Here is a 25,641-nt window from a genome sequence, read left to right as displayed (position 1 = left end):
TTTAGCTTATAGATTTTTGTTTTTAAATGGAAAGCAAACTGCAAAGAAAAGTTCACGTCTATGTGCTCTGGCCGCTTTTATTTGATGCGTATCTTTCTATAAAAAGCTTGAGGATTATTGTTTACAGAAATGAAATCATAATTAACATTTTTCCTGTATCATGTACATGTCCTCAAGTAATAACATAGACTGTCACTTTTTTTTAAAAAGTTGAGAATTGTTGACACACAATGTTACATTGGTTTCAGGTGTACAAGTGACTCAACAAGTTTATACATTGTGCTGTGCTCATTGCAGGTGTAAATACCATCTGGACTATCACTTAATAGATGCATAATATTTTTCTAATAGGAATATACTGTAATTTAATTAACAGTTGTTTTACTGACGAACACTTAAAGTTGATCCCAATTTTGTGAGTAGAAAAAGCACTGTAGGGACACCTGGGTGGTTCGGCAGTTGAGCATCTGCCTTCGGCCCTGGACATTATCCTGGAGCCCGGGGATCTTAGTCTATAGATATTATAGAGTGAGGGTACATGCAGGAGGGCATTGCAGTGAGATCAAAAGGCTTTCAGGCACTTAATTGACAACTAACATTTAACAGACCTTGTGGTGCCATCTGTGCTTCAGAAGAGGGAAAGACTTATTTCTAATGGATTCATGGGAGGCCAAAGCCTTCTTGGCCGATGTTTCTAAGGTATGTATATTAATCTCCAAGGGCCCAGGAACACATAACTGCAAGGACAGGTCCTTGAGCAAATGGGCATGAACAAGATGGAAAGCTAAAGATAGTATTGTCAACTCTCCTACAGTTTCATAGAATAAACACACTTAAGTATCTCTCTATGGCAATAGAATATTGCAAGCACCCTGAGAAATCCTTCTCGGGCATCCTACCAGTCAGTACCCCTGTCTCTCAACAATAAAACAAAACAAAACTTGAAAAAAAAAAAAACCCTCTAATCTGGGATTAGCTTACTTTTAATATTACCTGTTTGGGATCTTCATATGAATGGACTTAGTATTAGTACTCTGTTGGATGCATCATTTCTGTGAATATTAAAGTCACCTAGCACTGGCAAATATAAGATGTATTTATTGATTGACTAGTGCTAGTGGGGCCAAAACACAGAATTCAGTTTAGGGAAGGACTTGGAATAGAGAACATAGCTAAATGATAGGGAATGACTTAAGCTAAATGATAGGGAATGACTTAAGTGTCCTCGAGTCAACTCTTATAAGCTGCCAGGGTTGGTAGGTAAGGCAGTCCTTCCAAAACAGGTAGGAAGCAATCCCACTGTTTTTTTTTATGTGGGGTTAATTTGCCTGCAGCAAAATTCACTCTTTTTGGCAAACATTTCTTTGATGTGCATAGTCCTGGAACCACCACCATGATACCAATGTTCCCAGAACTTCCCTTGTGCCTCTTTGTTACTGAACCCTTTCTTCCACCTCAGCTCCTGGTGACCACTGATCTGATTTTTTGTCCCTTTTAGTTTTGCGTTTGAGGAAGAGTTTTTAAAAGAGTTTAGAGAAGTTATGGGTTGGAACAGCTTTGATATAAAGTGTGAGAGGATAAAGGGTTCAAGTGGGAACCCTTTGAGAAGGCTTTGAAGCAGCATTGTAAATGGAGAGCCCAGTTTCAGTTCAGGTAGGAAGTGGCCATTTACTTTTAGAGAGCACACACAGTGAAGCTTGGAGGAAAGGTTGGCAGCAGGAGTCTGCCTACCACCTGGTGACTGTGTGACCTCTTTTCTGTGTTTTTCTGTGTAACAAGGACCATTTCCTTTCTTGAAATTTCTTTTTTTTTTTTCTTTGTTGACTATACTTCTCTCATTATTTTTCTATTATTTGATTTTTTTTCCCCAGGGGCCTTATTTCCCCTGCTAATTCCTCAAGTATTTTCTAAGGTTTCTATCTTGGCTTCTTTTCTTAGTCATTCACTCTTAGATTTCATCTTCTTTATCTAAGCCTGTACTCTCTAATCTTTAGCTGAGATTGCAAAACATCTCTACCTAGCAGAAATAACTTCATATTTATATTATACGTGTGTGTGTGTGTGTATGTATATATATATATATATATATATATATATTTTTTTTTTTTTTTTTTTTTTAGAGAGTGAGCGTGAGTGGGGGAAAGGCAGAGAGGGGGAGGGAGAATCCCACCCAGGAAGGACCCCAATGCAAGGCTCGATCTCACAACCCTGAGATCATGATCTGAGCTGAAATCAAGAGTCTGACACCCAAATGACTGAGCCACTCAGGTGCCCTACTGGCAAAAATAATTAATTTTTTTTTTTTAAAAAAACCTATCCATTTAAAAAAATAAGCAGAAAAAACACTTAGGAGAAGACACACAAATGCCCCCAAAACACGTAAAGAAACTACTAGAATGGTTAAAATTTAAAAGACTGATAATACCTAATATTGACAGAGATTGTAGAATAATTAGATCTCTCTCACTGACTTGCTTACAGGAGTGTAATTAGTATAAAAACTTCAGAAACGTGTTAGTTTTTGTTAAAGATGTAGCTATGTATTTATCTGTACAGATCTTCCTGGGCTGATGGTAGAGATGTCCCAATAAACTGACTGTAAATTGAAAAACTGTACGTGTAAAATTCGTTTAATACACCTAACTTACTGAACATCATAGCTTAGCCTCGCCTGTCTTAAATGTGCTCAGAACACATTAGCCTACAGTTGGGTGAAATCATCTAGTGCAAAGCCTATTTTATAGTAAAGTGTTGAATATCTTCTGTAATGTATTGAATACTATTCTAAAAGGGAAAAACAGAATGGTTGTATGAGTACAGAATAGTTGTAAATCTGTTGGTTTTTACCTTCATGATCTGACTGGGAACTGCAGTTGCTGATGCTGCCCAGCTTCACAGGAGAGTATCTTACCACATATCAAAAGCCCAGGAAAGGGACACGTGTGTGGCTCAGTGGTTGAGCATCTGCCTTTCACTCAGGTCATGATCCCAGAATCCCGGGATCAAGTCTTGGGTCAGGCTCCCTGCTCAGCAGGGAGTCTGTTTCTCCCTTTGCCCCTGACCCTGCTTGTGCGTGCATATGCTCTTGCTCTATCTCTCAAATAAGTAAAATCTTTAGAAAAATAAAGATCTGTTATCTAGTTAGGTATCTTTTCATAAAAACATTTTCTACTTAAATTAGCCACAGGGTTTTTTTTTTTTTTTTTTAATTGCTTCCAACTAAGAACCCTTGCTAGAAAAAAAGTTAAAAATATATTGTACTGTTTTTTGAAAACTGGTAACAAGCAAGATACTGTTTTCTCTAAAGTACACACAAAGTTTTAAAATGTTTTAGACTAGACTTTGTGAGTCATGCTGCAGACAGTAAAGGTTCTAAATAACAGTAATTTCATTTTAGTATTTGCATTTTAAAATTTTAGTGTGCTTATTGGACCATGTGCTGCTATGTATGCCTGAAGTACTTGAAATGCAAATTTGGAGACACTTTGCCATCTAAATGCTTGGCTGGATTAAGCGCCTAATTAGGATGGTTTTTCAACAGGTTGGAGTAAGCATGCAATCGGTGAGTGCTCCAAATTAATTTTTAAAATCTAGACACTTGTATGTTTTAAGAATTTTTTCTGAGATAGTGAAATGAATCTATATATGACCACCGTTTTAAATTCAGTATGTTTATTTAAGTCATGGAAGTGAATCTTTACCTAGTATCCTAAGTACTGAGTAATATTTTGGGTTACTTTGAAAATGTATCAATATTCATGTGACTGTTAAAAGCAATGCATTTGTTAGTAGTGAGGAAAGAAATATTTTATAGAAATCATTGGATGAAATATGTTTGACTAGCACTTGACAACTCTGTTATAGAACTTTTTGAATGCTGTTAAAACGTAGTTTCTCACACAACCTTTCAAGGTAAAAGGTAAGTCATGTCTTTGTAAAATAACAACTATAGGTATGAAGAAAAAAATTAGTATAATATTCTATGCCAAAGGTGTTAGTTCTGATCTTGATATTTCAAGTATTTTCTACCAATAATTTTTTTAGATGCAGTGTAAAGTTATTTGAGCAATAATAGTGCCTAGCAGCATATTTTGTGGACTATTTGTTTTTCATTTTCTCGTTCAATATTTTTTGCATTAGTAATATAGAATTAAATTTTATTGAAGATATAGACAGGTTACATAATTGGAATATGGGTGTGTGTATATATATATATACTTTTGAATGTATGACTTCATATGTATGTAACTTTTTAATGTACTACTTTTATTCTTTTTTTCTTTTTTTTTTTTAAGATTTTTTATTTATTTGAGACACAGAAAGAGAGAAACAGGCAGAGTGAGAAGCAGGCTCCATGCAGGGAGCCCGACGCAGGACTCGATCCCGGGTCTCCAGGATCACGCCTGGGTAGAAGGCGGTGCTAGACCGCTGAGCCACCGGGGCTGCCCTTATACTTGTTTTTATTTGTGTCTTTTCATGTCTTGTTAAGAGAAAGTCGAACTTTGAATCTCCCAGCCCCCCAAAGTTACATCTGTTTTCTTTGGAGATAAAAAAGCAAAGAACCAAATAAAATTACTTTTTTTAAATAGCTGCATAATTTTGAGATTATTAGCTTGAAGATAAGCAATAGGAAAATGGTTTCTAAAGTAAATAGCATTTTCATCTTTTTCAGTTACATTTATTTTCCTATGTTTTGGACTTACTGCAGCTATATACTACCTTTCTCATTTGTTACTTACTACCATGTAGCTACATAGAATAGATTAACATTTTAGTACTGACAGTAAAATAATTTGTTTCTCCTAGAAAAATGGGAAGCTTTTGTTATTTATAATTCCCAGAAAGTCAAACTTTTACAATTTATGATTCTTACTTTCCAATTTTAATAAGAAATACAGTTTAGGGTTTAGGGGAGGGATATCTGACTGGCTCAGTCTGAAGAGCATGCAACTCTTGATCTCGGGGTCATGAGTTTGTGCCCCATGTTGAGCATAGAGATTACTTATAAAAATGTATAATAATTGAAAAAGAAGTATAGTTTAGTGAAAAGATAGTAGGTCCTGGATTCAAACAACTCTGGGTCTGTAATTGGTCTCTGTCAGGTACTTTAAGCTTCATCTACAAACTACAGATAAGAACTACTGAAGAGTTAGCCTGTTGATTAAAAGACTGTATGTAAAACACCTAGAACAGTGGCTTTTATATAGTATAGCTACATTGGGTAATGGTTAATTTTCTGTAGTTTTGCTCTGTCATCCCCCACCCCAAGTCAGGTGAATGTGACTAGTGCTGATTGAGTCCCAAGTGCAGAAGTTTGTTTTAGGAACAGATAACACACTTTATGTAGATTGTTCATTTAATTTAATTGTATTCATTTTAAGTGATAAAATGCATGCCTTTCATAAAAAAAAAAAAAAAAAAAGAAATGGACCAGGTAACAGAGCATTAACTTATTCCCTATATTGTAATCACAGTTAAGGCTCTTGCTATTAATAGCAACTGAACAAGATTTTTTAAAAAATATATAACTATAATCATCAACTTCAGTTAACTGAAAATCTATATAGAAACAAGTTTTCTTTTAACATAAACAATTTGTCACATTGAAATTATTTAGTTTCTAAGCTCTCCTAGTATGCTGCCTAAGCGTAAAAAGGTTTTACTACCAAGATTTTACTTTGGGGTATCTGAAAGTAAAACTTTTCAGCTCTTTCAGTAATAAATACATATTTTCCCATTGTTTGATAATGAACTTGAATACTATGTTTAAAAGTATTCCAAGAGTAGAAATTGCCTTCATCCTCTACATGTTTTATCTGCTTAAAAAGAAAAACTGCAGGTTTTAAGATTAGGGTTTGGGTTTTACCATTAGAACAGTTGTAGATAATTAGCTCTCTGTATTTTACTGTACACATCACCACAGTAATAGCTATCACTGGTTTACTATAATCCAGTTCCTAAATTATGTGTATTCAGTAAAACAACACTTTGTTTTACAGGTATAACTACAGTCAGAGTAAATATCTAATTTGTATTAGTAATAGATTTCCAGTAATACTTAAGGATTTTAACTTTGTTTTCCTTTTTGTGCTTTGGAAGAAGAATGTGAATGTGGCTGAGTTTAGAGGAAGGAAGAGAACTGAGAGGAGTGTTATCTTTAATTGGAGATTTTGAAAATTGTTAGAGTTTCATCTTCCTGGCTACCTGCTCTCCTCAACATACACTTTGAATTTTCTCCTGGCTCCCTTGGAGTTAAGGATTTGTAATTTGTTGTGTCTAGATTCCTTGAACTTTTGATTAATGGTATGGACTTTCTTCTAGAAAGATATCATATATACAAAGAATTTTGCATGTAATTTCAGGGGTATGTGGACCCCAGAATAAGGACCCTTGTATTAATATGAATTAGCTTATCTTGAGAAAAATACATGTATTTAGAATTAAATTTGTACTTTTTCCTGCTAAATGGTACCTCAGAAATAGTAATTTAGATTAAACTGATCTATAACAGAATAATTACCACATGAAATTTGAGGACAGTCATCATGATGAGACAGATGATAGCTTCAGATTTCAGGCTCACACTTCAACACTTCTACAATAGCATTTCACAATGTTAAAAAAGAACAAATTGCTTTCTGTTGTCATCCTCCTCCTTGCTGTCATCACTTTCAAACACTGTTGCTAAATGTTATGGACTGTCATTACTAGACACACACATGCAAACACATGCACAGATTCATTATTAGATTATTTGTCAGTAGTCATTATAAGGCAAAGCAGAGTTTTTCTGTTCAATAATAATAGTTATTTTCTAGTGGAATTGAGTTATTTCTTAATAAAATCCAGTTGTCTAGCAGTGACCGTTTTTTCCCTTCCCTCTCTCTAACATTTGAAAAAATATTAATGACAGTTTATCTTTAGAGGAAGTCTTCCCTTCTCCTGTATACTGACAAGACAACAGTTCAGCCACCAGTTAGGATAGGAGATACTTGGGCCTTACAGTCTCCCAGTGCACAGATGGTGACTTTTCAGTACCATCTGTTCATTATTTCTTCACAGACATTTACAATTTCTCCTCCATGAGGGTTGAATAGGAAAGATGAAGTAGGTCCTAATTTTAGAGTTCCTGGAAGTTAGCTGCTCTTTACCTTCACTTTTTCCTATAGTCAAGTAAAGGTTAGGATTCCTTCTTTCTAAATACTCCAGTCATTAGCTTACATAGACCCTTCTTCATATTTTTTTGGTGGTAAGTGCTGTGCAGTTCACGAGTGACAGAGAAACATTGTTAGTCTGCTGTATATACTTGAAAAAAATAACATAAAGCAATCTGTTTTTACTTCTTTTAACTCTGTAGAAGAAGCCTAAATAGTCTACTTAGTACTTAAAAGTAAAAGCTGAATTTTGGCCACCTTCGCTTATAAAAGTCACCTGGTATTCTTTCCTTCTGATGTAAGCAGATGGGAAGATAATAGTTGAAACTTAGCCTTGAGGCACGCGTAGCAAGGAATGCCAAAAGTTGGCAGAAACATTAGTTCCTGACCTTGGCAAATCCTTTCCAAATTTTTCCTGTTCTCTTCATCTCCAGTTAAGATCTTTGCATACTGGAGGGATGGGAGATTCACTTCAGACTCTAATTGTCACATTGTGATGCATAAGTAGTGTTCTACTACACCTACATCATAGAGTTTTGGCTTGTGACTAAATACAAGATTCAAGGGGAGAATGATTGAGTGATATAAGTGCCATTGCCCTGTGGATTTCTTTTTAAAAGATTAAGATCTATGAACATGTATAAGGTAGAGTTTGCTTAAATATTGTCTGTTCTAGAATTACTTGCCCACATTCTTATTTTTTTTCTTGGCCTTTTATGTTGAATTTGTAAAAGTGTGATGCTTCCCATTTTTGTCTAGTCAAATGTTTTTCTTCTCTCAGTCCTCATGTGTTAACATTATTTGTGTGATAATCCTCTGGATGATCATTGGTGTGAATGATTTGCATTCCTAAATTATAAGTAATTCTCTTCTAAGCTTCACAGTAGCTTTGCCTCTTTATATCCTTTGTTTAATATTCATATTTCAAAATCAGGGTCATCTTTCTAATGACCTATTTTCCACTTTGTACCATCTTTCTAATTTATATTTCCAAAGCAAGAGTTATGGTTTTTATTGGTTATAGTAGCCAGTGTAGGTTATAGTACTTCCTGGAACTGTCCCAGGTAATAGACAATGAAATTTTGAATATATTAATGGTGAAGTATATAAAAGTTGAGGCATATACTGGATATATATGTGTGTGTGTGTGTGTGTGTGTGTGTGTGTGTGTATAAAATCCTCACTTTGAGTCCTACTGTTATCTCTAATTGATTTTGGTTGCTAAAATCTAAGAAGTCCTATATATTGCTTCTATGCTCATTTTACAAGTTGTGCATGCTTTTAGAATGGTTTAAATGTCTAATTTGGGTTATGTGTTGGATCCACTGCTGTTTAAAATAACATTTATTCCTTGGTCATACTGCATATGTTAGGGTAATTGCATTCTTTAAATTAGAGTGACCATGGAGTGACTTTAAAAAGGGGTCAGTGTCTATTGCTCAGAATACATGCCAGCTGATTTAGTTTTACTTACTTAGTTTTAGGATAAAGCTGAATGTAAAATTTAATGAATTAAGTATAATGGTCATATCATTCTCACTCTTTTCTTTTTAAATTGCTTTTAATAGCATACCACCTTTCTTTGCCTCTCTGTCCAGGCTTTCAAGTGTAGCACTCAAAACAGATGGATAGTTTTTCTCTTTAAGGAAAATACTTGGGGAGAAGTTTCAAGGTACTTTATAATGATTTAACATTCTACATGTGTGTTTTTTTGTTTGCTTTTTGCTTTTGTGTAAAGCGTAGCATAATGTCCTGCGTGTATTATTATTTCATCTGAGAAATTCTCTAATTGAGGTCACCACAAGCCCATTTGGTACCTTTTGTAATTTAGGAAAAGTTAACTTAAACCTGGGACAGGGCCTCATAAGAAGATGCAGTACAACTGAATTTTGACCTGCACTTACACTTGAACAGACATTGTTGTGTAGTAAACAAAGTGAAGCCTCCTGAATGGTACAAATTCAGATTCTGAACTTTGTACTGATTTGGATTTGTTCTTGAAAAGTCCATTATAATAAATGTAGTTTACAGTTCTAAGAAATTTGTGTGTATATAAAGTTCTGAAACTAAAAATACAGTAGAGGAGGTATAAATAGTGTTTCCTTTGCAGAATAGTATGAAAATGCAGTTTTTTAATACAAATGTATTATTTTACAATTACTAGTTATTTTTCTGTATTTTTATATGCCTTACATTAAACCTTAATGTGTTAATCATAACTAGCTATATGTACTCTTAAACTTCTAATTGAGAAATATTAGTCATTTCCATAACATGTAGAGCATTCTGATTCTATAATTAATGTGTCAACATGTTATACAATTAATTGTCCAGTGCTTTGTAGTAACAAACTACAAACTTTCATAACCCTTGTAATTAAACTTGTTTTTTTCTATTTCCTCAGGTACTTTGGTCTGGGAAGCCATATGGTTCATCTCGAAGTATCGTAAGGAAAATTGGTACTAATTTATCTCTGATCCAGTGTCCAAGAGTTCAGTTTCAGGTACTGCATTTTGTATATTTGGAATTTCATATTAATATATGTGCATTAGAAATGTAAATAGGCAAGAGAGCTTTTAAAAGCATTTTTGAACATTTCTATTAATGGTACTGTCAATAAAAGACAATAAAACCACAGTAAAGTCTTTTCTAACTTTACTTCCTCTGTGAAGTGATTATTCAAGCTTTTTAAAGCTCTTTAAGACATTTATCCTTCTTAAGAATACATACACAAAGATTCAGAAGCATATAATAAGCCAAGCAGTTGTTAATTCCCAGGTGACCTTGAACATGGCCTTAAGTTACTTTAGGAAGCTTTAGGTACCACCATTGTTTTCTTTAGTTATTATACCTTCTTTAGCAGACAGACAGCCGTTCTGTTTCCTTAGTTTATTTTTAGATATTTCTGTGGATGCCTTGTAAGTTACTTTTTCCATCCTTGATTTAAAGCTTAGCATTAATTGTAAGCACCATTGCCTTGGTAAAAACAGTCTCAAGACAAAGAAGTAACTGTGGCTCTCTGAATGAGATGATAGTGAAACCCTGAATTGGGAATACTTTTAAATGTGCAGGTCTTAGAATTCTGTTATAGCACCAAATTGGGAGCAACTATACTCTTTGGAGATAAACTGTTATTTTCTTGATTTGGGCTTTGTTCCTTATTGTTGTAATAGTGCTAGACATGTTCTTATTTTTCAGTAATTCTCGATAACAATAATAGTGCAGAATCAGTTCAACATTTAAGAATGTAAAGTTCAGTAGATATCAGTACCAATTCTAAATAGATTAGCATGTGTGAAATATGGAAAGTATATTTAACTCCTAATTCAATAGGTCAGACGTGCCCCTGCAAGCTTATTTGATATTATGTCTTACTCATAAATCAGCACTCCTGGTAGATGCAAAGAATCTATTCCTTAAGTAAGTGGTAGAAATTCACATTTGTTCAGGTTGATTAACAGGGTTGTTCATTATTGTGCTCATAATCTGCTTGCAAATTGGCAAAACCTTTGTGCATCAATCTAGAAAGTGACAGATTGGAACTTTCCAAGAAGTAAATTTTTTTTATCAAACCATAGGCTTTAAAAAAATAATGAAAATGAAATCTGTGGTGGTAACTCTCAAGCACAGTTTCTAAGAATTCGGTTCAATTAGATACAAATTGCTGATTGCTTCATTTAGCAACTTCCTTCAAATAACTGCTGTGTTAACTAAGGCTTGTTAACTTTTTTCTGGTTGCTCAGTTCCATTAAAATTTTCTTTTCATCTATTTATGTATCTACTTAACCTAGTTGCAGGAGAATTTGGCATAGCATTTGTGTTCATGTAGCTAGACATGTAGAAGGACATGAAGATAATTTAGCATTTTTTAGTAACAACCCAAATCTGCGTTGGTAGTCAGTGGGGTGAAATACTAGAGCCAAGTATATTTTCTTAGATTCTTTTTCTCTGTGTTATTAGTCACTTAAAAAGTATAAGCAGAATTAAGAATACTAGATTTAGTATAGGAGCTGCATTTGAATAAAGATGGATAAACATAGGAGAGAGGTAAGGTAAGAGAAAGATTCATGATCTACTTGAGAACGTAGTGGAAGATAGAATACATTTGTTTACAGAGAGATTTTTGTTTCCAGGTGATTTTATAGCATATTGAGTCTTTCCAAATTCAAGATAAGTATTAAAGTGAATGTTTTATCTGCTAACTATAGACATTTTAAATGTGCGCATATTCCTTTGTATCTTCTATTATTTTTTAACTAATCTGTCAGAAAAGAAAAAATGTGGAATTTTTAAAAACCTGCAATTTAGAGTAGTAAAGTTGAAAATGCATTTTTTGCTATTTTCCTGGCTCATTTAGGGATTTGATTGATATGGAATGTATTTGGACTATCTAGAAATCCAACATGAGTAAATTCTGTAGAAAGTCTGGAACTGGGGAACCACAATTGGACCCAGAGAAAGTAGATACCATATTTGTAGGGCCATATTCAGGAGACAAAAAATCAAAATGGCTTAAACTTGAATAGGGCATTCATGGGTCAGGAGTTAGGTAGCTAAAACCAAGTCCCTCCAGTGTTCTGGGTAATTTCAATCTTAGGATTTATCTGAAACTTAGCATTTTATGTTCTTTACTTCTTGTATTTCTGTTGGCTTTCACTTCCATTTCTTTTCTACTGCTCATACTCACAGGCAACACCTCAACTCTGTCACCCTCAATTCAATTTTACCTTTGAAATCTTAAGCTTCATTATGGTTCCTTCAAAATCACGCCATCTTTTCACTGTCATCAGCTGACCCTTATAGCTGTAGACAAGTAATGATAGGCAAGATGGGCTGATTACTTATTGTTGTGAAGGTTAGACAAAATAATCCATATTAAAGCCCTGAGTATAACTGGTACATAATTAGTGCACAATAGAAGTGTGGTGCATTTCTAGAAGAAGTGGTGGTGATTTTGTTGTTATTATTGCCACCTTACAGTTGATAGCAAATTAACTTTCTTGCTATTACTTGCTAGGGAAGTAATTCAACTCCCTGGTTTTACAAATTGGATTTATAGAGTCACAAGCCAGAGTACAGATCAACATATATATTTACACCATCATCCAGTTAATGGACTCAATGAATATTGCACTAGGGATAAAATAATGCAATAAGTGTAAAAAAAAGAAAACAAACCATATAAAAGCACTCAGTGTGGTTCTTTGCTACGTTATTTGAAGAAGACTTACCTATAACCCCATAGCTTTTTCCCAGACTTCATTTTGTGAGTGCTAGAAAGGAGTTGGCTACTTTATACTCCAAACAGGATCTCTAGACCCTTCATATTTACTTTTTTAAATTGTTTTTAAAAAAATTTAATTCCAGTATATAGATATTTTTAAAGACTTTATTTACTTATTTATGAAAGACATAGAGACAGGCAGAGGGAGAAGCAGGCTCCATGGAGGAGTCCGACGTGGGACTCGATCCCAGGACTCTGGCATCATGCCCTGAGCCAGAGGCAGATGCTCAACCACTGAGCCACCCAGGTGTTCCAATTCCAGTATAGTCGATATATATTGTTATGTTAGTTTCAGGTATACAGTTTAGTGGTTCAACAATTCTGTACATTATTCAGTGCTCATCATAGTAATTATACTCTTTAATCCCCATCACTTACTTCACCCATGCCCCCTCCCATCTTCTCTCTGGTACCCATCAGTTTGTCCTCTATAGTTAAGAATCTTTTTCCCCCTCCCATCTTCTGTCTGGTACCCATCAGTTCTCTATAGTTAAGAATCCTTTTTTTTTTTTTTTGGTTTGTCTCTTTTTTTTTCCCCTTTGTTTTGTTTACCTGATCCCACATGTGAGTGAAATCATATGGTATTTGTCTTTTCTCTGACTGACTTCACTTAGCATTGTACTTTCTAGCTCTGTCCATGTCTTTGCAAATGGCAAGATTTTATTTTATTTTTTTATGGCTAAGTAATATTCAATTATATATATATTGTATCTTTATCCATTCATCTTTGGCCAGTTGGGCTGCTTCATAATTGGGTTGCTTCTATAATTTGGCTCTCTTAATAATACTACTATAAACATTGGAGTGCATGTATGCCTTTGAATTACTGATGTGATTTTTGAGTAAATACTCAGTGTGATTTCTAGGTAGGGTACTTCTATTTTTAACTTTTTTTTTTTTAATACTTGATTTATTTGAGAGAGAGAGAGGAAACATAAGCAGGGGTAGCAGTAGAGGGAGAAGGAGAAACAGTCTCCCCTCTGAGCAGGGAGAGCAGTGCAGGGCTCAATCTGTGGACTCCATGATCCTGGCCTGAGCCAAAGGCAGATGCTTGACTGACTGAGCCACCCAGGTGCTCTATTTTTAACTTTTTGAAGAACCTCCATATTTTCCAGAGTGGCTGCACCAGTTTGCATTCTCACCAACAGTGCATGAGGGTTCCTTTTTTGCCACATCCTTACCAACACTTATTTCTTGTGTTTTGATTTTAGCCATTCTGACAGGTGTGAGGTGATATTATAGTTTTGATTTGCATTTCCCTGATGATGAGTGATGTTGAACATCTTTGGGTGTGTCTGTTGGCTATCTGGGTATCTTCTTTGGAGAAATATCTGTCCATGTCTTCTGCCCACTTTTAATCGGATTATTTATTTTTTGGGTTTTGACTTGTATCAGTTCTTTATTTATTTTGGATACTAACCCTTATCAGATATATCCTTTGCAAATATTTTCTCCCATTCAGTAGGTTGCCTTTTAGTTTTGATTGTTTTCTTTGCTGTGTAGAATCTTTTTGGTGTAGTAAACTGTTCAGATTTACTTTAATTGAAGAAAAGTACACTTTCCTGGGCCCTTTTCACCCTTGAGTCACAATTAACATACTTCTGGCCATAAGCATTTTTTGTATTTGGATATTATAGTTTCCTTCGAGGTAGGAACCCAGATGAAGACAAAGTGAGAGTAGGTTCTTGATTTTCTCCTAGTACTTATTCCAGTTTCATGAAGCCAAAAGAAAATTCAGATCATGGAAGAACTTGGAAAAGCAGTGAGCCCTGGGAGATGGGGAGGAATGGTGTGCAGAGGTTTTAATTTGCTGTGGTTCTCAATCACTATATGCATATTTGAATCACTAGGGACTTTATTTTTTTTTAAAGGTTATATTTATTTATTCATGAGAGACACAGAGAGAGAGACAGAGACAGACACAGGAAGAGGGAGAAGCAGGCTCCATGCAGGGAGCCCAATACGGAACTCAATCCCGGGTCTCCAGGATCACATTCAGCCCTGGGCTGAATGTGGCGCTAATAAACCCCTGGGCCACCGGAGCTGCCATGAATCATAGGAACTTTAAAAAAAAATAGTAAATTCATGCTCAGGCCCCTTCTTTCCAGGTAGTTTTATATGCGCCACCTCCTTGCAAAACACAGAGCTTTTAAAAAATATATGTCCTTTCAGGTCTCACTAAATCTGATTTTCATACATTTGGTTTTTTTACCTCTTGAAGGAGGTTCTTATGCAGCTGAGGTTAAAGTTTTTCTTAAATTAGTAACAATTATCTACTGACTTATAAAAGTAATCACAAAAGCACTTTGGGGATGCATTTTTATAAATTTTAAATTGTATGAGTTAAAAACATGGTTTGTTCAATGCTTTTTGGGGTGATAGATATATAAACTATATATAAAAAACTTGAAAAAAAAATGATCTGAATCTTACCAGAAAAACTGGGGTGGGCCATTTGGCAGTGGGGTGTAGAAGTTTGACTTTCAGCTTTGTAACTGGCAGACCTCTGGGAATTTAATCTGGGCTACCTTTTTTTCCCTTTGGAAACCCTGCCCCAGCCTGTTTTCTTCGATTGCTAGGAGTTCTTAGAATTGGTGGTGGAGGGAAGGTTCTATAACCAAGTAATGAATGAAGTTCTTACTAAAGTTCATATACTATGATGAAATCTGGAAGTAAAATAGCTACTTGTCACAGCCCATCTTTATTTAGCAAATGAACTTGAAATCTGTACGTTCTTGTGGGGGCTTTTGATTAGTGATGGACCAAAAAAGATGTGATGTCCATCCTTATTGGAATATGATTCAGTGGGAGAGAGATTTAACAAGGAAATACTCTTTTTTTAAAAGATTTTATTTATTCATGAGAGAGAGAGGGAGGGAGGGAGGAAGCAGAGACACAGGCAGAAGGAGAAGCAGGAGCCTGACTTGGGACTTGATCCTGGTCTCCAGGATCAGGCCTTGGGCTGAAGACGGCGCGGCACTAAACCGCTGAGCCACCTGGGCTGCAAAATATTCTAATAAACATATAATTATGATTTATACTAAATGCAATAAAGGAGGGTGCTTGGGTGGCTCAGTTAAGTGTCTGTTTTTGGCTCAGGTTTTGGTCTCAGGGTCCTGTAGTCAAATCTGGTTTGATTCCTTTTAAGTATTTAGAAAAGTATCGTCTTCCTTTTATAAATAAACATGCCTAGGAAGAAAACTGCAATTTTTGTGACTTTTGTGGGAAAGTAAGAAGTCTTGAGGTCAAAATGTCATTTTCTTAATATACCTCACTTCCTACAAACTAGTAACTTCCTGTATTGTGGTAAGATTTTATAGACAAACCAGCTCAACAGGGAGTCAGCTTCTCCCTCTTTCATTCTGGCTACCTCTGTGTGCATGCCTGCATTCTCTGTCAAATAAATAAATAAAATCTTAAAATAAAATGTTGTGAAGAAAAAAGCAGTGTAGCCTGGGAGAAGATAATAATGGTGGTCTGGGAAGACCCATCTGGAGGAATGACAGGTAAAGATTACGAAGAGCCTGTCTGCTGATTTAGGGAGAAGGATAGAGTTGAGGGAAGAGAGAATATGTGCAGAGAGCTAGTTCTAAGGAAAGAGAGAAGTCCTTGTTTGAGGAACCTAAGACTTGTCAAGAACTAGCGTAGTGGGACTTTGTGTGGTATAGTGGTTTTTAGTTTCTGAGGCATCTGAAGGTAAGTACCTGAATTAATACTAAAAATAACTGTTAATGGGACGCCTGGATGGCTCCGTGATTGAGCCTCTGCCCTCGGCTCAGGTCCTTATCCTGGGATCGAGTCCCGCAGGGAGCTTGCTTCTGTCTCTGCCCCTCTGCCTCTGTTTCTGTGTCTCTCATGAACAAATAAGTAAAATCTTTTAAAAATAATACTGTTAAATTTAACAATTTTTTTAAGTTATTCTTTGATATTCTGGAATATGCTGGCGTGTGATATCAAACTCTGTGATGTTCATTTCTTGGTATTTTTAGCTCTAAAATGGCCATTAAGAAAAATGAAATTCAGATAACAATATTATGTTTTATAAATTTGGTAGTGTGGCACAATGATTTGAAGCCTAACTATAAATAATAATGAAAATTGTGATGTTTTATTCTTAGTAATTGGCAACTTACTTTCTTCCTCCTCCTCCCCCCCTCCCCCTCTTTGAGAGCATGTGGTCGGGGGAGGAGCAGGCTCTACACTCAGTGCAGAGCCCAAGAGATCATGACTTGAGCAGAAATCAAGAGTCAGGATGCTTAACCAAGTGAGCTCTCCAGGTGCCCTTCAGTAATTGACTTCTTAAAGAATAGCTTGTCCAATGGGGATCCTGTTACTTACTGTTTTGGGTTATTTTGAAAGATAAACACATTTCCCTCCCTTTGTCTCTCTGAGCCACCTGGGCTGCAGGTGGTTTCTTTTGTCCCTGTTTCTTTTGTCCCTGTTCCCTCCTTCTCTTTCTACCCTCTCCCATTCTAAGCATAATGAGTAGAAAGCTTTAGTAAATGCTCAGTTTTTATTTTATTGTTTGAGAGAGCATGAGGGAGGGGAGAGTGGGGAAGGGGCAGCAGCAACAGGGAGAGAGGGAGAATCTTAAACAGGATCCACACTTAGTATGGACCTTGATGCAGGGCTTGATCTCGACCCTGAGATCATGACCTGAGCCAAAAATCAAGAGTCAGAGGCTTAACCAACTGGGCTCCTAAATGCTCAATTGTTTTTTGTTTTGTTTTGTTTTTTTAAAGTGACTATACTACTCAGAAACAGTAGTGGCTGAGGCTTGGCTAGAATACTGAATTTAATGCACTTTACACAGGTATACTGCATGGCTTACTGTATGTCACTATATTAAGAGACAAATTTTGCTTTCAGTTTTTCTTTGGCAGGAATTGGTAGAAAAAGAATAATAAAATCTAAGTAAAAGCTAGAGATTATTTTGCCATGCTGCTTTTAAGAATACATGTTTTCCATTAGACTATAAACAAATAATGGTAAAATAGTCTATTTACTATAACACCCTTTTTGGCAAGAAACTGAGGGAATTCAGGTTCCTAATACAGTGTGTTTATTTTATGAAAAGTCACATTAGGACAAAGTTAGCTCTTCTAATATTTTATTCTAGGTATTGCAACTTTTATACAAGCTTTGTATTTTTCTTTCATGCATTTTATTAGATCAGTTAATTTTCTTGATACAGTTTTACATCGTCAGAATATTCAAAATTATCTAAAGTTACTAAAATTCCTGAAATATAATTGAATTTTGGATAACTTAAATTGTATTAGATGTTGAAATGAGCTTCTTAAAATCAGTAAAAATATAATGCTACTACTGAATTTTTTCTGCATGAAATGTTTTTCATACTTTTTGAAAGGAATTTGGATACTTACAAATCAATAAACACTAATTTTACTTTTAAATTTTATAATGGGGATCCCTGGGTGGCGCAGCGGTTTAGTGCCTGCCTTTGGGCCAGGGCACGATCCTGGAGACCCGGGATCGAATCCCACGTCGGGCTCCCAGTGCATGGAGCCTGCTTCTCCCTCTGCCTATGTCTCTGCCTCTCTCTCTCTCTCTATCATAAATAAATTTTTAAAAAATTAAAAAAAATTTTAAAATGCCCTTGACTTTGAAAAAAATTTTTTTCTATTACCTTCCTTGTATTTCTGTGTGTGTCTTCTCCCCTCTCCCCCCACCCCTAACAATAGCTATGGTAGGACAGGACCTTGCTAGAACTTTCAGTAAGTTGGCTTTGTCTTTTTCAAACTTCCCATAGGTCATCCATGCATGTCAGTAGTGGCATATAAATCGTACTTCCAACAATTCCATGCCATCAGCCCCCTTGCCTGCACTGATGTCACCTTAACTGGTATTTACTAAGTGAATTGTCTTTCCCATTCCATGCTTGTTACTCAGTGTACATTTCAGCAGCAACTGAAATGCTTTCTTAAAAAAAGATTAGTGTTACTATTTCTTTTCACTTTTATTTTGTCATTTGGATGAGTTTGGTTTCTTTCAGGGACTGTTAGCCTTTTTTTTTTTTTTTTAATGGCATAAATCACTGCTATGTAGATATATTAAGATGACTTTGTTTTGTGGGGCAGGATGTCCATTAGGAATGATACAGATATGATCATTTCTGGAATTGATTCTTGGCAGGATCATTAACCCTTTCATCTCATTGAGCACATTATAGACATAGTATTATTTCAGCGACTTCATATAGTCCTTAGTAAGATTGTAAACTAAATCTATGGAAAATTTTTTTTTTTTTTTAATTTATACAGAAAGCAACATTTCATGTTTAAATATGGGAAGTACTACATATGTGAAATTGAGATACATTGTTTAATCTTTGTTATAAAATACTCTGAAAAGCTTGAGTTAACTTTTATATTTTTAAGTATTTAGAAAAGTATCATCTTTTATAAATAAACATGTCTAGGAAGAAAACTGCAATTTTTGTGACTTTTGTGGGAAAGTAAGAAGTCTTGAGGTCAAAATGTCATTTTCTTAATATACCTCACTTCCTACAAACTAGTAACTTCCTGTATTGTAAGATTTTATAGACTAGTTCTAGAATAGTTACAATTAGATTGATCTTTCATTAACTCTAGCACCTTAGGGAGGTACCATTCAGGTTTTGCTTTTTTGATCTTTCATTTTACAAAATAGCCTATTAAACACTGTATCATCTAGAACCTTCCACCGAGCTTGGGGACCTTTTTGTGTAAGGATCTCCATGTAACCTACTTGTAATCTCCCTGTTACAGTGTTATGGGAATATTAATACATCATTTTGTTTTCAGTATTGGATAGGAATAATATTAAATTTTTCTGGTTCTAGTAAGTTATATTAATTTAAGTTGTATAAGATACCCATCGACTGAATGTGTGTTTATTGACTTATCTGGATAAATTTCTGAAATATAAGGGGGAGAAAGTAAAAATGTCTGATTTTTCTTTAATCATATCCCTTGACAGTGTACTTCTAAGGTGTTTACTTTTTTTTTCTTATAGCCACAGGTGTATTCCACTATGTGCTTTACATTTGTGTTTTGAAAGACTTTTCACCTTAATTCCATTATTAGTTTTTGTTTTTGTTTTTGCTCAAGATTAGATTCTTAAGTATATACCCTTTTAATACAGCTTGTTTTCCCTGTTGCCTGTACCCGTCTTCCCCAAAAGCCCTAGTTAAAGGCATTTTAAATATTTGATATTCTTAAGTACGTTATCAAAATGTCAGTTTTCTAATGCTACTTTTTTAAGTTGATAATGTTAGATAATTATGATATCAGAATGGGTGCACATACCAGCAGCCAGTATGTTCCGTTAGAATTTGTAATATTAAAGACATTTAAAATTTTTAACTGTTTCAGTATTAGTGGGTTTGCATGGTATATTTTACATTTGAGGAAAAAGCATTATTTTAAATATAGCTTCCAAAAGCTTGATCTGACAGTAAGAGTATTAAGAAGGTTCAAACAAAGCTTGGGTTATAGCAGAAACTTTTTTTTTTTTTTTTTAAGATTTTATTTATTTATTTGAAAGAGAGTAAGAGCACACAAGCCAGGGGGAAGGGGCAGAAGAATAGGGAGAAGCAAACTCCCTGCTGAACAGGGAGACTTAGTGGGGTTCAGTTCTGGGACCCTGGGATCATGAGCCTACTTCTTCCTCTGTCCTCTCTCTCTCTGTGTCTCATGAATAAATAAATAACATATTTAAAAAATAATAAAAAGCTTACATTTTCCTTTTTTGTTTAAAGCTCACTGTTACTAATTTTTAGGAAGTATTAATCTGATAACTTCATTTTAAAATTATTCATTGGCCATCTGACTCTGAGGCATTACACTTATTTTTATTTTTACTTTTAAGATTTTATTTATTTCAGAGAGAGAGAGAACACAAACAGGAGGAGAGGAAGAGGGAGAGGGAGAAGCAGACTCGCCACTGAGCAGGGAGCCCATAGGATGCAGGGCTCTCCATCCCAAGACCTTGGGATCATGACCTGAACCAAAGGGAGATGCTTAACAGATTGACCCACCCCAGGAGCCCCAAGGCATTACACTTATAACAAAACTTAAATTTAATTCAATTAAATTATCTTTCTTATTTTTTAAAGTAAATTTTGGAACTTGCATGCTTTTTCTTTGTATTTCAGAATATTCTGTTTATGTGGATAAGGTCAGCTAGAGAATTCTGTTCTATTTTTGTTCTTTAATACAGTTAATACTTTTATTTAAAAATCATGATTTGAGGATTTTTAAAAAATGTATTTTAAGCATTTTTAAATTTTTTAACTTTTTTTTTTAGCATTTTAACAGCATATCTATATAATATCCATTTAAAAATATTCCCAGATTTAGCACAAATTGGTCATTTGCTTGTTCTTGTTACTATACTTTTTTAAATTAAATCTCTTCAAAAAGTTGAATTTTAATGCTTACGTTCCAAATATTTTCATAATGTTTTTTAGGATGAACAGAATTTTTTACTTGCTTATTTGTTGACTTGTTTTTAAAGCCAACAAACAAGGTCTCATTTGATCTGTAAAATAAAAATTGAATAAACTCAAGTTGTAATTCAGAGGTTGTCATACACTAGTAGGCAATAGTGTGACATAACTAATGGCCCCTTTTGTGGGGACCTTCAATATCCATGTGTTTGTAACACCAGAGCGGATGATTTTTCTATAGGTGATTTAAAGTTTTAGTCTAACATTTTGGTGCCAAAGAACTTTCCTATTTATAATTTACAGCTTACCAGTCCTACTACAGAGTGGAGCCCCAGCCATCCAGGAGAAGATGCGGTGGTGTCTTTTGCTGATGTTGGATGGGTAGCTAAAGAAGAAGGAGAATGTTCAACGAGACGAAGGTTAGTCTGGAAGGCTATCAGAAATGAGATGCAGTATTTATCATTTTAAAAGGTGATACATTTGCAGTATTTCCACTTAGCCTAATTTGATCTCTAGTAATTAAGCCAATTGTTTTTCTCAAGCGGTTTTATTTTCTGTTCATTTTAAAGACTTAACTAGTATTTATGAAGTTCCTAGAGACATTATAACTGTGTCTTAAGTCCTTATCATAGAATTGCCTGCCATTCAAAAGTTTAATATGAAACAAAAATCAACTGTCATAAAAATGTTGAGATAAGTAATAATAATGGTTTTATTGGAGCAGAGGAACCTGTGGGTCATATTAGGGAATTTGTATAATCACTGGAGAAGGCTTCCTAAAAGTTGTGTCAAGAAGAGTTTTGTTTCAAAGGACATGAAGTGTAAAAGTTAGAGTGATGCTTCCATTTATTTGAAAGAGCCTGAATAAATTATTGACTATGCTTCAGTCTATTAAATAGTCATGCAGCATATTCAACTCTTTCTTACTAGACCTCAAAGATACAGAGATAAAATAAGACACTGATTTCCAGGAATATTTCTTGTGCTGGAGGAGATTAAAAAGGAAATAAACAATGTTGATACTATAAAGTTAGTAAGTAAATACAGAAGGCCACTGTGGGATGAGAGAGGTTTGGCAAGACTTCTTGGAGGAAAGGATGCTAAAGATGAAGGACAACCTGCTTGAAGTAGGAGAGTTTCATGGAAGGGAGTCCAACTAATGACCAGTGTCAAATACTTAGAGGCTAGGTAAATTTAAAAATGAGCCAATTTCAGTTTTGTCTTGCATTTGGAAGATAATCATTGACTTTAGCAAGAATAATTTTATTTGAATGCAGTTAGCTGAATATAATGAAGATCAAACAATCCAAGAGCAAAGAAGGAATTTTATTTGAATGACAATTAGAAGTAAGGACATAGTGGTAGATGAACACAGACCAGGTATTGCAGGATTAGTAGGTAAAGACCCTTTCTTTTTAAAGATGTTCATTTTTTAAATTAAGCTTTTCATTTTGAGATAATAGATTCTTCACATACAGTTGTAAGAAATAATATAGAAACCTTTCCTATACTCTTTGCCCAGTTTTTTCCAGTGATAAGATCCTGCAAAAATGCTACAGTATTACAAGCAGGATGTTGACACTATTAAAAGTCAAAATGCAGAACATTTCTATATCTCATATCCCTCATGTTGTTCTCTTATGGCTGCACCCACTTCCCTTCCCTCTCCAACCTCTCCTTAATAACTGTCATTTATCTGTTCCCTGTTTTCATAATTTTGTCATTTCAAAAATGTTGCGTAAATTGAATCATACAGTATGCAACCTTTTGGGACAGGCTTTTTTCACCAAGCATGATTCTCTAGTGATTTGTCCAGATTGTTATATATGTTGTGTATATATATATATGTGTGTGTGTGTGTGTGTGTGTGTATTTATATGTTATATATATGTGTGGGGGGGGGGTGTATAAAATCAGTAGTTTTTTTTTTCCTTTTTAGGACAGAGTACTAGTATGGGTGAACCATAGTTTGTTTGACCATGCCCAGTTGATGGACATCTGGATTGATTCCATTTTTTTTTTAAGATTTTATTTATTTATTTATTCATGAGAGACAGAGGCAGAGACATAGGCAGAGAGAGAGCAGGCTCCATGCAGGGAGCCCGACATGGGACTCGATCCCAGGTCTCCAGGATCACGCCCTGGCCGAAGGCGGCGCTAAACCGCTGAGCCACCCGGGCTGCCCTGATTCCAGTTTTTGACTATTATGATTAAGGTTGCTGTGATCATTTGTGAACAGGATTTTGTTTTTGTTTTTTTGTTTTTGTTTAAAAGATTTATTTATTTATTCATTCATGAGAGACCCACAGAGAGAAGCAGAGACACATAGGCAGAGGGAGAAGCAGGCTCCATGCAGGGAGTCCGATGCAGGTCTTAATCCTGGGACCTCAGGACCACACCCTGAACCAAAGGCAGATGCTCATCCACTGAGCCACCCAGGCATCCCTGTGAACTGGATTTTGAATGAATATAAGTTTTTATTTCCCTGGGATGAATGCCTGTGAGTGTAATTGGTGGGTCATCTCAGTCATAAGATAGTTGCATGTTTACGTTTTAAGAAACTGACAAACTGTCTTCCAGAGTGGCTATACCATTTTACTTTTCTACTAGAAATGTATGCAGTATCCAGATGCATCTTCACCAGTATTTGATGTCGTCATTCTTTTCTCTTGCCAATTCCTGATTCTTCATTTGTTCTGGTAACATGTCTATATATTCCTATTTTACCTCTAATGGAAGAAGTCCTCATGGACTTAAGTTATGGCTTGAACTGGTCCGTTTTGCATGATTTCTTTCATTATCTGTTTTATTGGAGGAGACTGGAGGAGAACATTGATCTATCAGATTTCTCAATGTTGTTGGGATGTGGCCTTTTTTTTTTTTTATAGTTTTGTTTACATTTAAGTCTGTGATCTTTTGTATGGTTTTAGTGTCAAGATAATACTAGCTTCATAAAATGAATTGAACAGTGCTTTTCCTATGGTCTGAAGAGATTGTATAGGAGGGATACTATTTAAATATTTCATAGTTTTCTCCAGTGAAATCATCTGGGCCTGGAGACTTCTTTTTGGTGTGTTTTAAAATTATGAATTCAGTTTCCTTAAAGTTACAGGATTGTTTTATCAATTTCATGTTAGATGAGATGTAGTAATTTGTGCCTCTCAAGAAATTGGTCCATTTCATTTAAGTGGTCAAATTTATGTGTACAATATTTGTAGTATTTCTTGTTTTGTTGTTTACAAGGTCTATAGTATTCCCCATTTCATTCTTGATAGTAGTAATTTGTATCTTTTTTTGACTTGTCAATTGTATTAAGCTTTTCAAAGAACCAGTTCTTTTTGTGGATGTTCCTGTTTTTCTGTTTTCAATTTTATGGATTCTTTTTCCTCCTAATATTTTCTTCTAGCTGTTTTGAGTTTATTTTGCTCTTATTCTTCTAGGTTTTTAAAGTGGGAGCTTACATTATTAATTTGAGACTTTTCCTTTTTTCTAATATAGTAGTCCTCCTCTGTGGTTCACTTTCCACAATTTCAGTTACCCACAGTCAGTTGCAGTCCAGATGCAGATGATTCTCCTCTGACATATCAGAAGATCAGTAGTAGCCTAATTCTACATGACAATGCCTATATCATTCACCTCACTTCATCTCATCATGTAGGCATTTTATCATGTGTCATCACAAGAAGGATAAGTACAGTACAATAAGATAGTTTGAGAGAGATCACCTTCATGTAACTTTTATTACAGTAGATTGTTGTAATTGTATTTTATTAGTAGTAATTATTAATCTCTTACTGTGCCTAATTAAACTTTATCGTCAGTGTATATGTAGGCAGGAACATAGTATATATAGTATTCAGTATTCTTTACAGTTTCAGGCATCCATGGGGGGTCTTGGAACATATTTCCTCATGGGTAGGGGGAGACTACTGTAAAACCATTTTAGTGCTATACATTTCCCCCTCAACATTGCTTTGGCTGCACCCCACAAGTTTCAGTTCATTGTATCTTTTAAAAATCTAGTTTACTGTATTTTTTTTTTTTTTTATTTCCTTTGAGACATCTTCTTTGACCTATGGCTTATTTCGAAGTTTATTTAGTTTCCAAATGTTTGGAAATTTTGCTCTTGGTTCTAGTTTGAATCGCTTGTGGTCAGAGAACACATGCTGTATACTTCCATTCTTTAAGTTTGTTGAATTGTTTTTATTTTAATGGTCCCATATATGGGCCCTTTTCATTTATATTCTGTGGTTACTTCAGAAAAAAGTGTACTCTGTTGTCCATGGAATACCCTATAAATCTCAAATAGATCGTGTTGAATTTTTCTCTATCCTTCCTGATTGTCTAACAGTTGTAGTAAAGGGGTGTTGAGATTCAACTATCTGTGGGTTTGTGTATTTCTCCTTTCGGTTTTAACAGTACTTGCTTTTCATATTTTGAAGTCTGTTTGGTGCATACATATTAGAACTTATATATTAGAATAGTGTCTGACTATTTCACTATTTAGTGTCCCTCTCTGTCCAGATCGTTTTCTGTATTTTATTGATATATTTTCACTCTGCCTATGTCATTACATTTGAAGTGAATTTCTTGTAGACAGCATACTGTTAAGTCCTACTTTTTTGGGTCACTCTGTCAATGTCTTTTAATTGGTGTATATATAAACCATTTACATTTATGTAATTATTATGTTAGAGTTGAAGTCTACTCTTTTTCTTCTTTTTTGTGGGATACTTAGACAGTTTTTGGGG

General features: G+C 34.9%; 1 protein-coding gene across 7 annotated transcripts in view; it reads left to right on the top strand.

Annotated features, from left to right (window-relative positions):
* Positions 1–25,641, top strand: part of MTFR1 (mitochondrial fission regulator 1) — a 75,923-nt gene that overhangs the window by 34,146 nt on the left and 16,136 nt on the right. For 6 of the 7 annotated variants that reach the window (XM_072804442.1, XM_072804437.1, XM_072804441.1 and 3 more), the window contains exons 2-4: positions 3,420–3,562; positions 9,559–9,657; positions 21,194–21,309. In XM_072804442.1, coding sequence (XP_072660543.1) covers positions 3,497–3,562; positions 9,559–9,657; positions 21,194–21,309 — 281 coding nt within the window. In that variant the 5' untranslated portion in view covers positions 3,420–3,496. Of the gene's footprint in view, positions 1–3,419; positions 3,563–7,678; positions 7,800–9,558; positions 9,658–21,193; positions 21,310–25,641 lie in introns of those variants that run through there. The other variant, XM_072804443.1, reaches the window with a different exon arrangement.

This window comes from Canis lupus, chromosome 28 (assembly GCF_048164855.1).
Source record: "Canis lupus baileyi chromosome 28, mCanLup2.hap1, whole genome shotgun sequence".
Taxonomy (NCBI): domain Eukaryota; kingdom Metazoa; phylum Chordata; class Mammalia; order Carnivora; family Canidae; genus Canis; species Canis lupus.
Note: the sequence above shows the minus strand (reverse complement) of the source record. Positions and strands in the feature narration are given on the sequence as shown.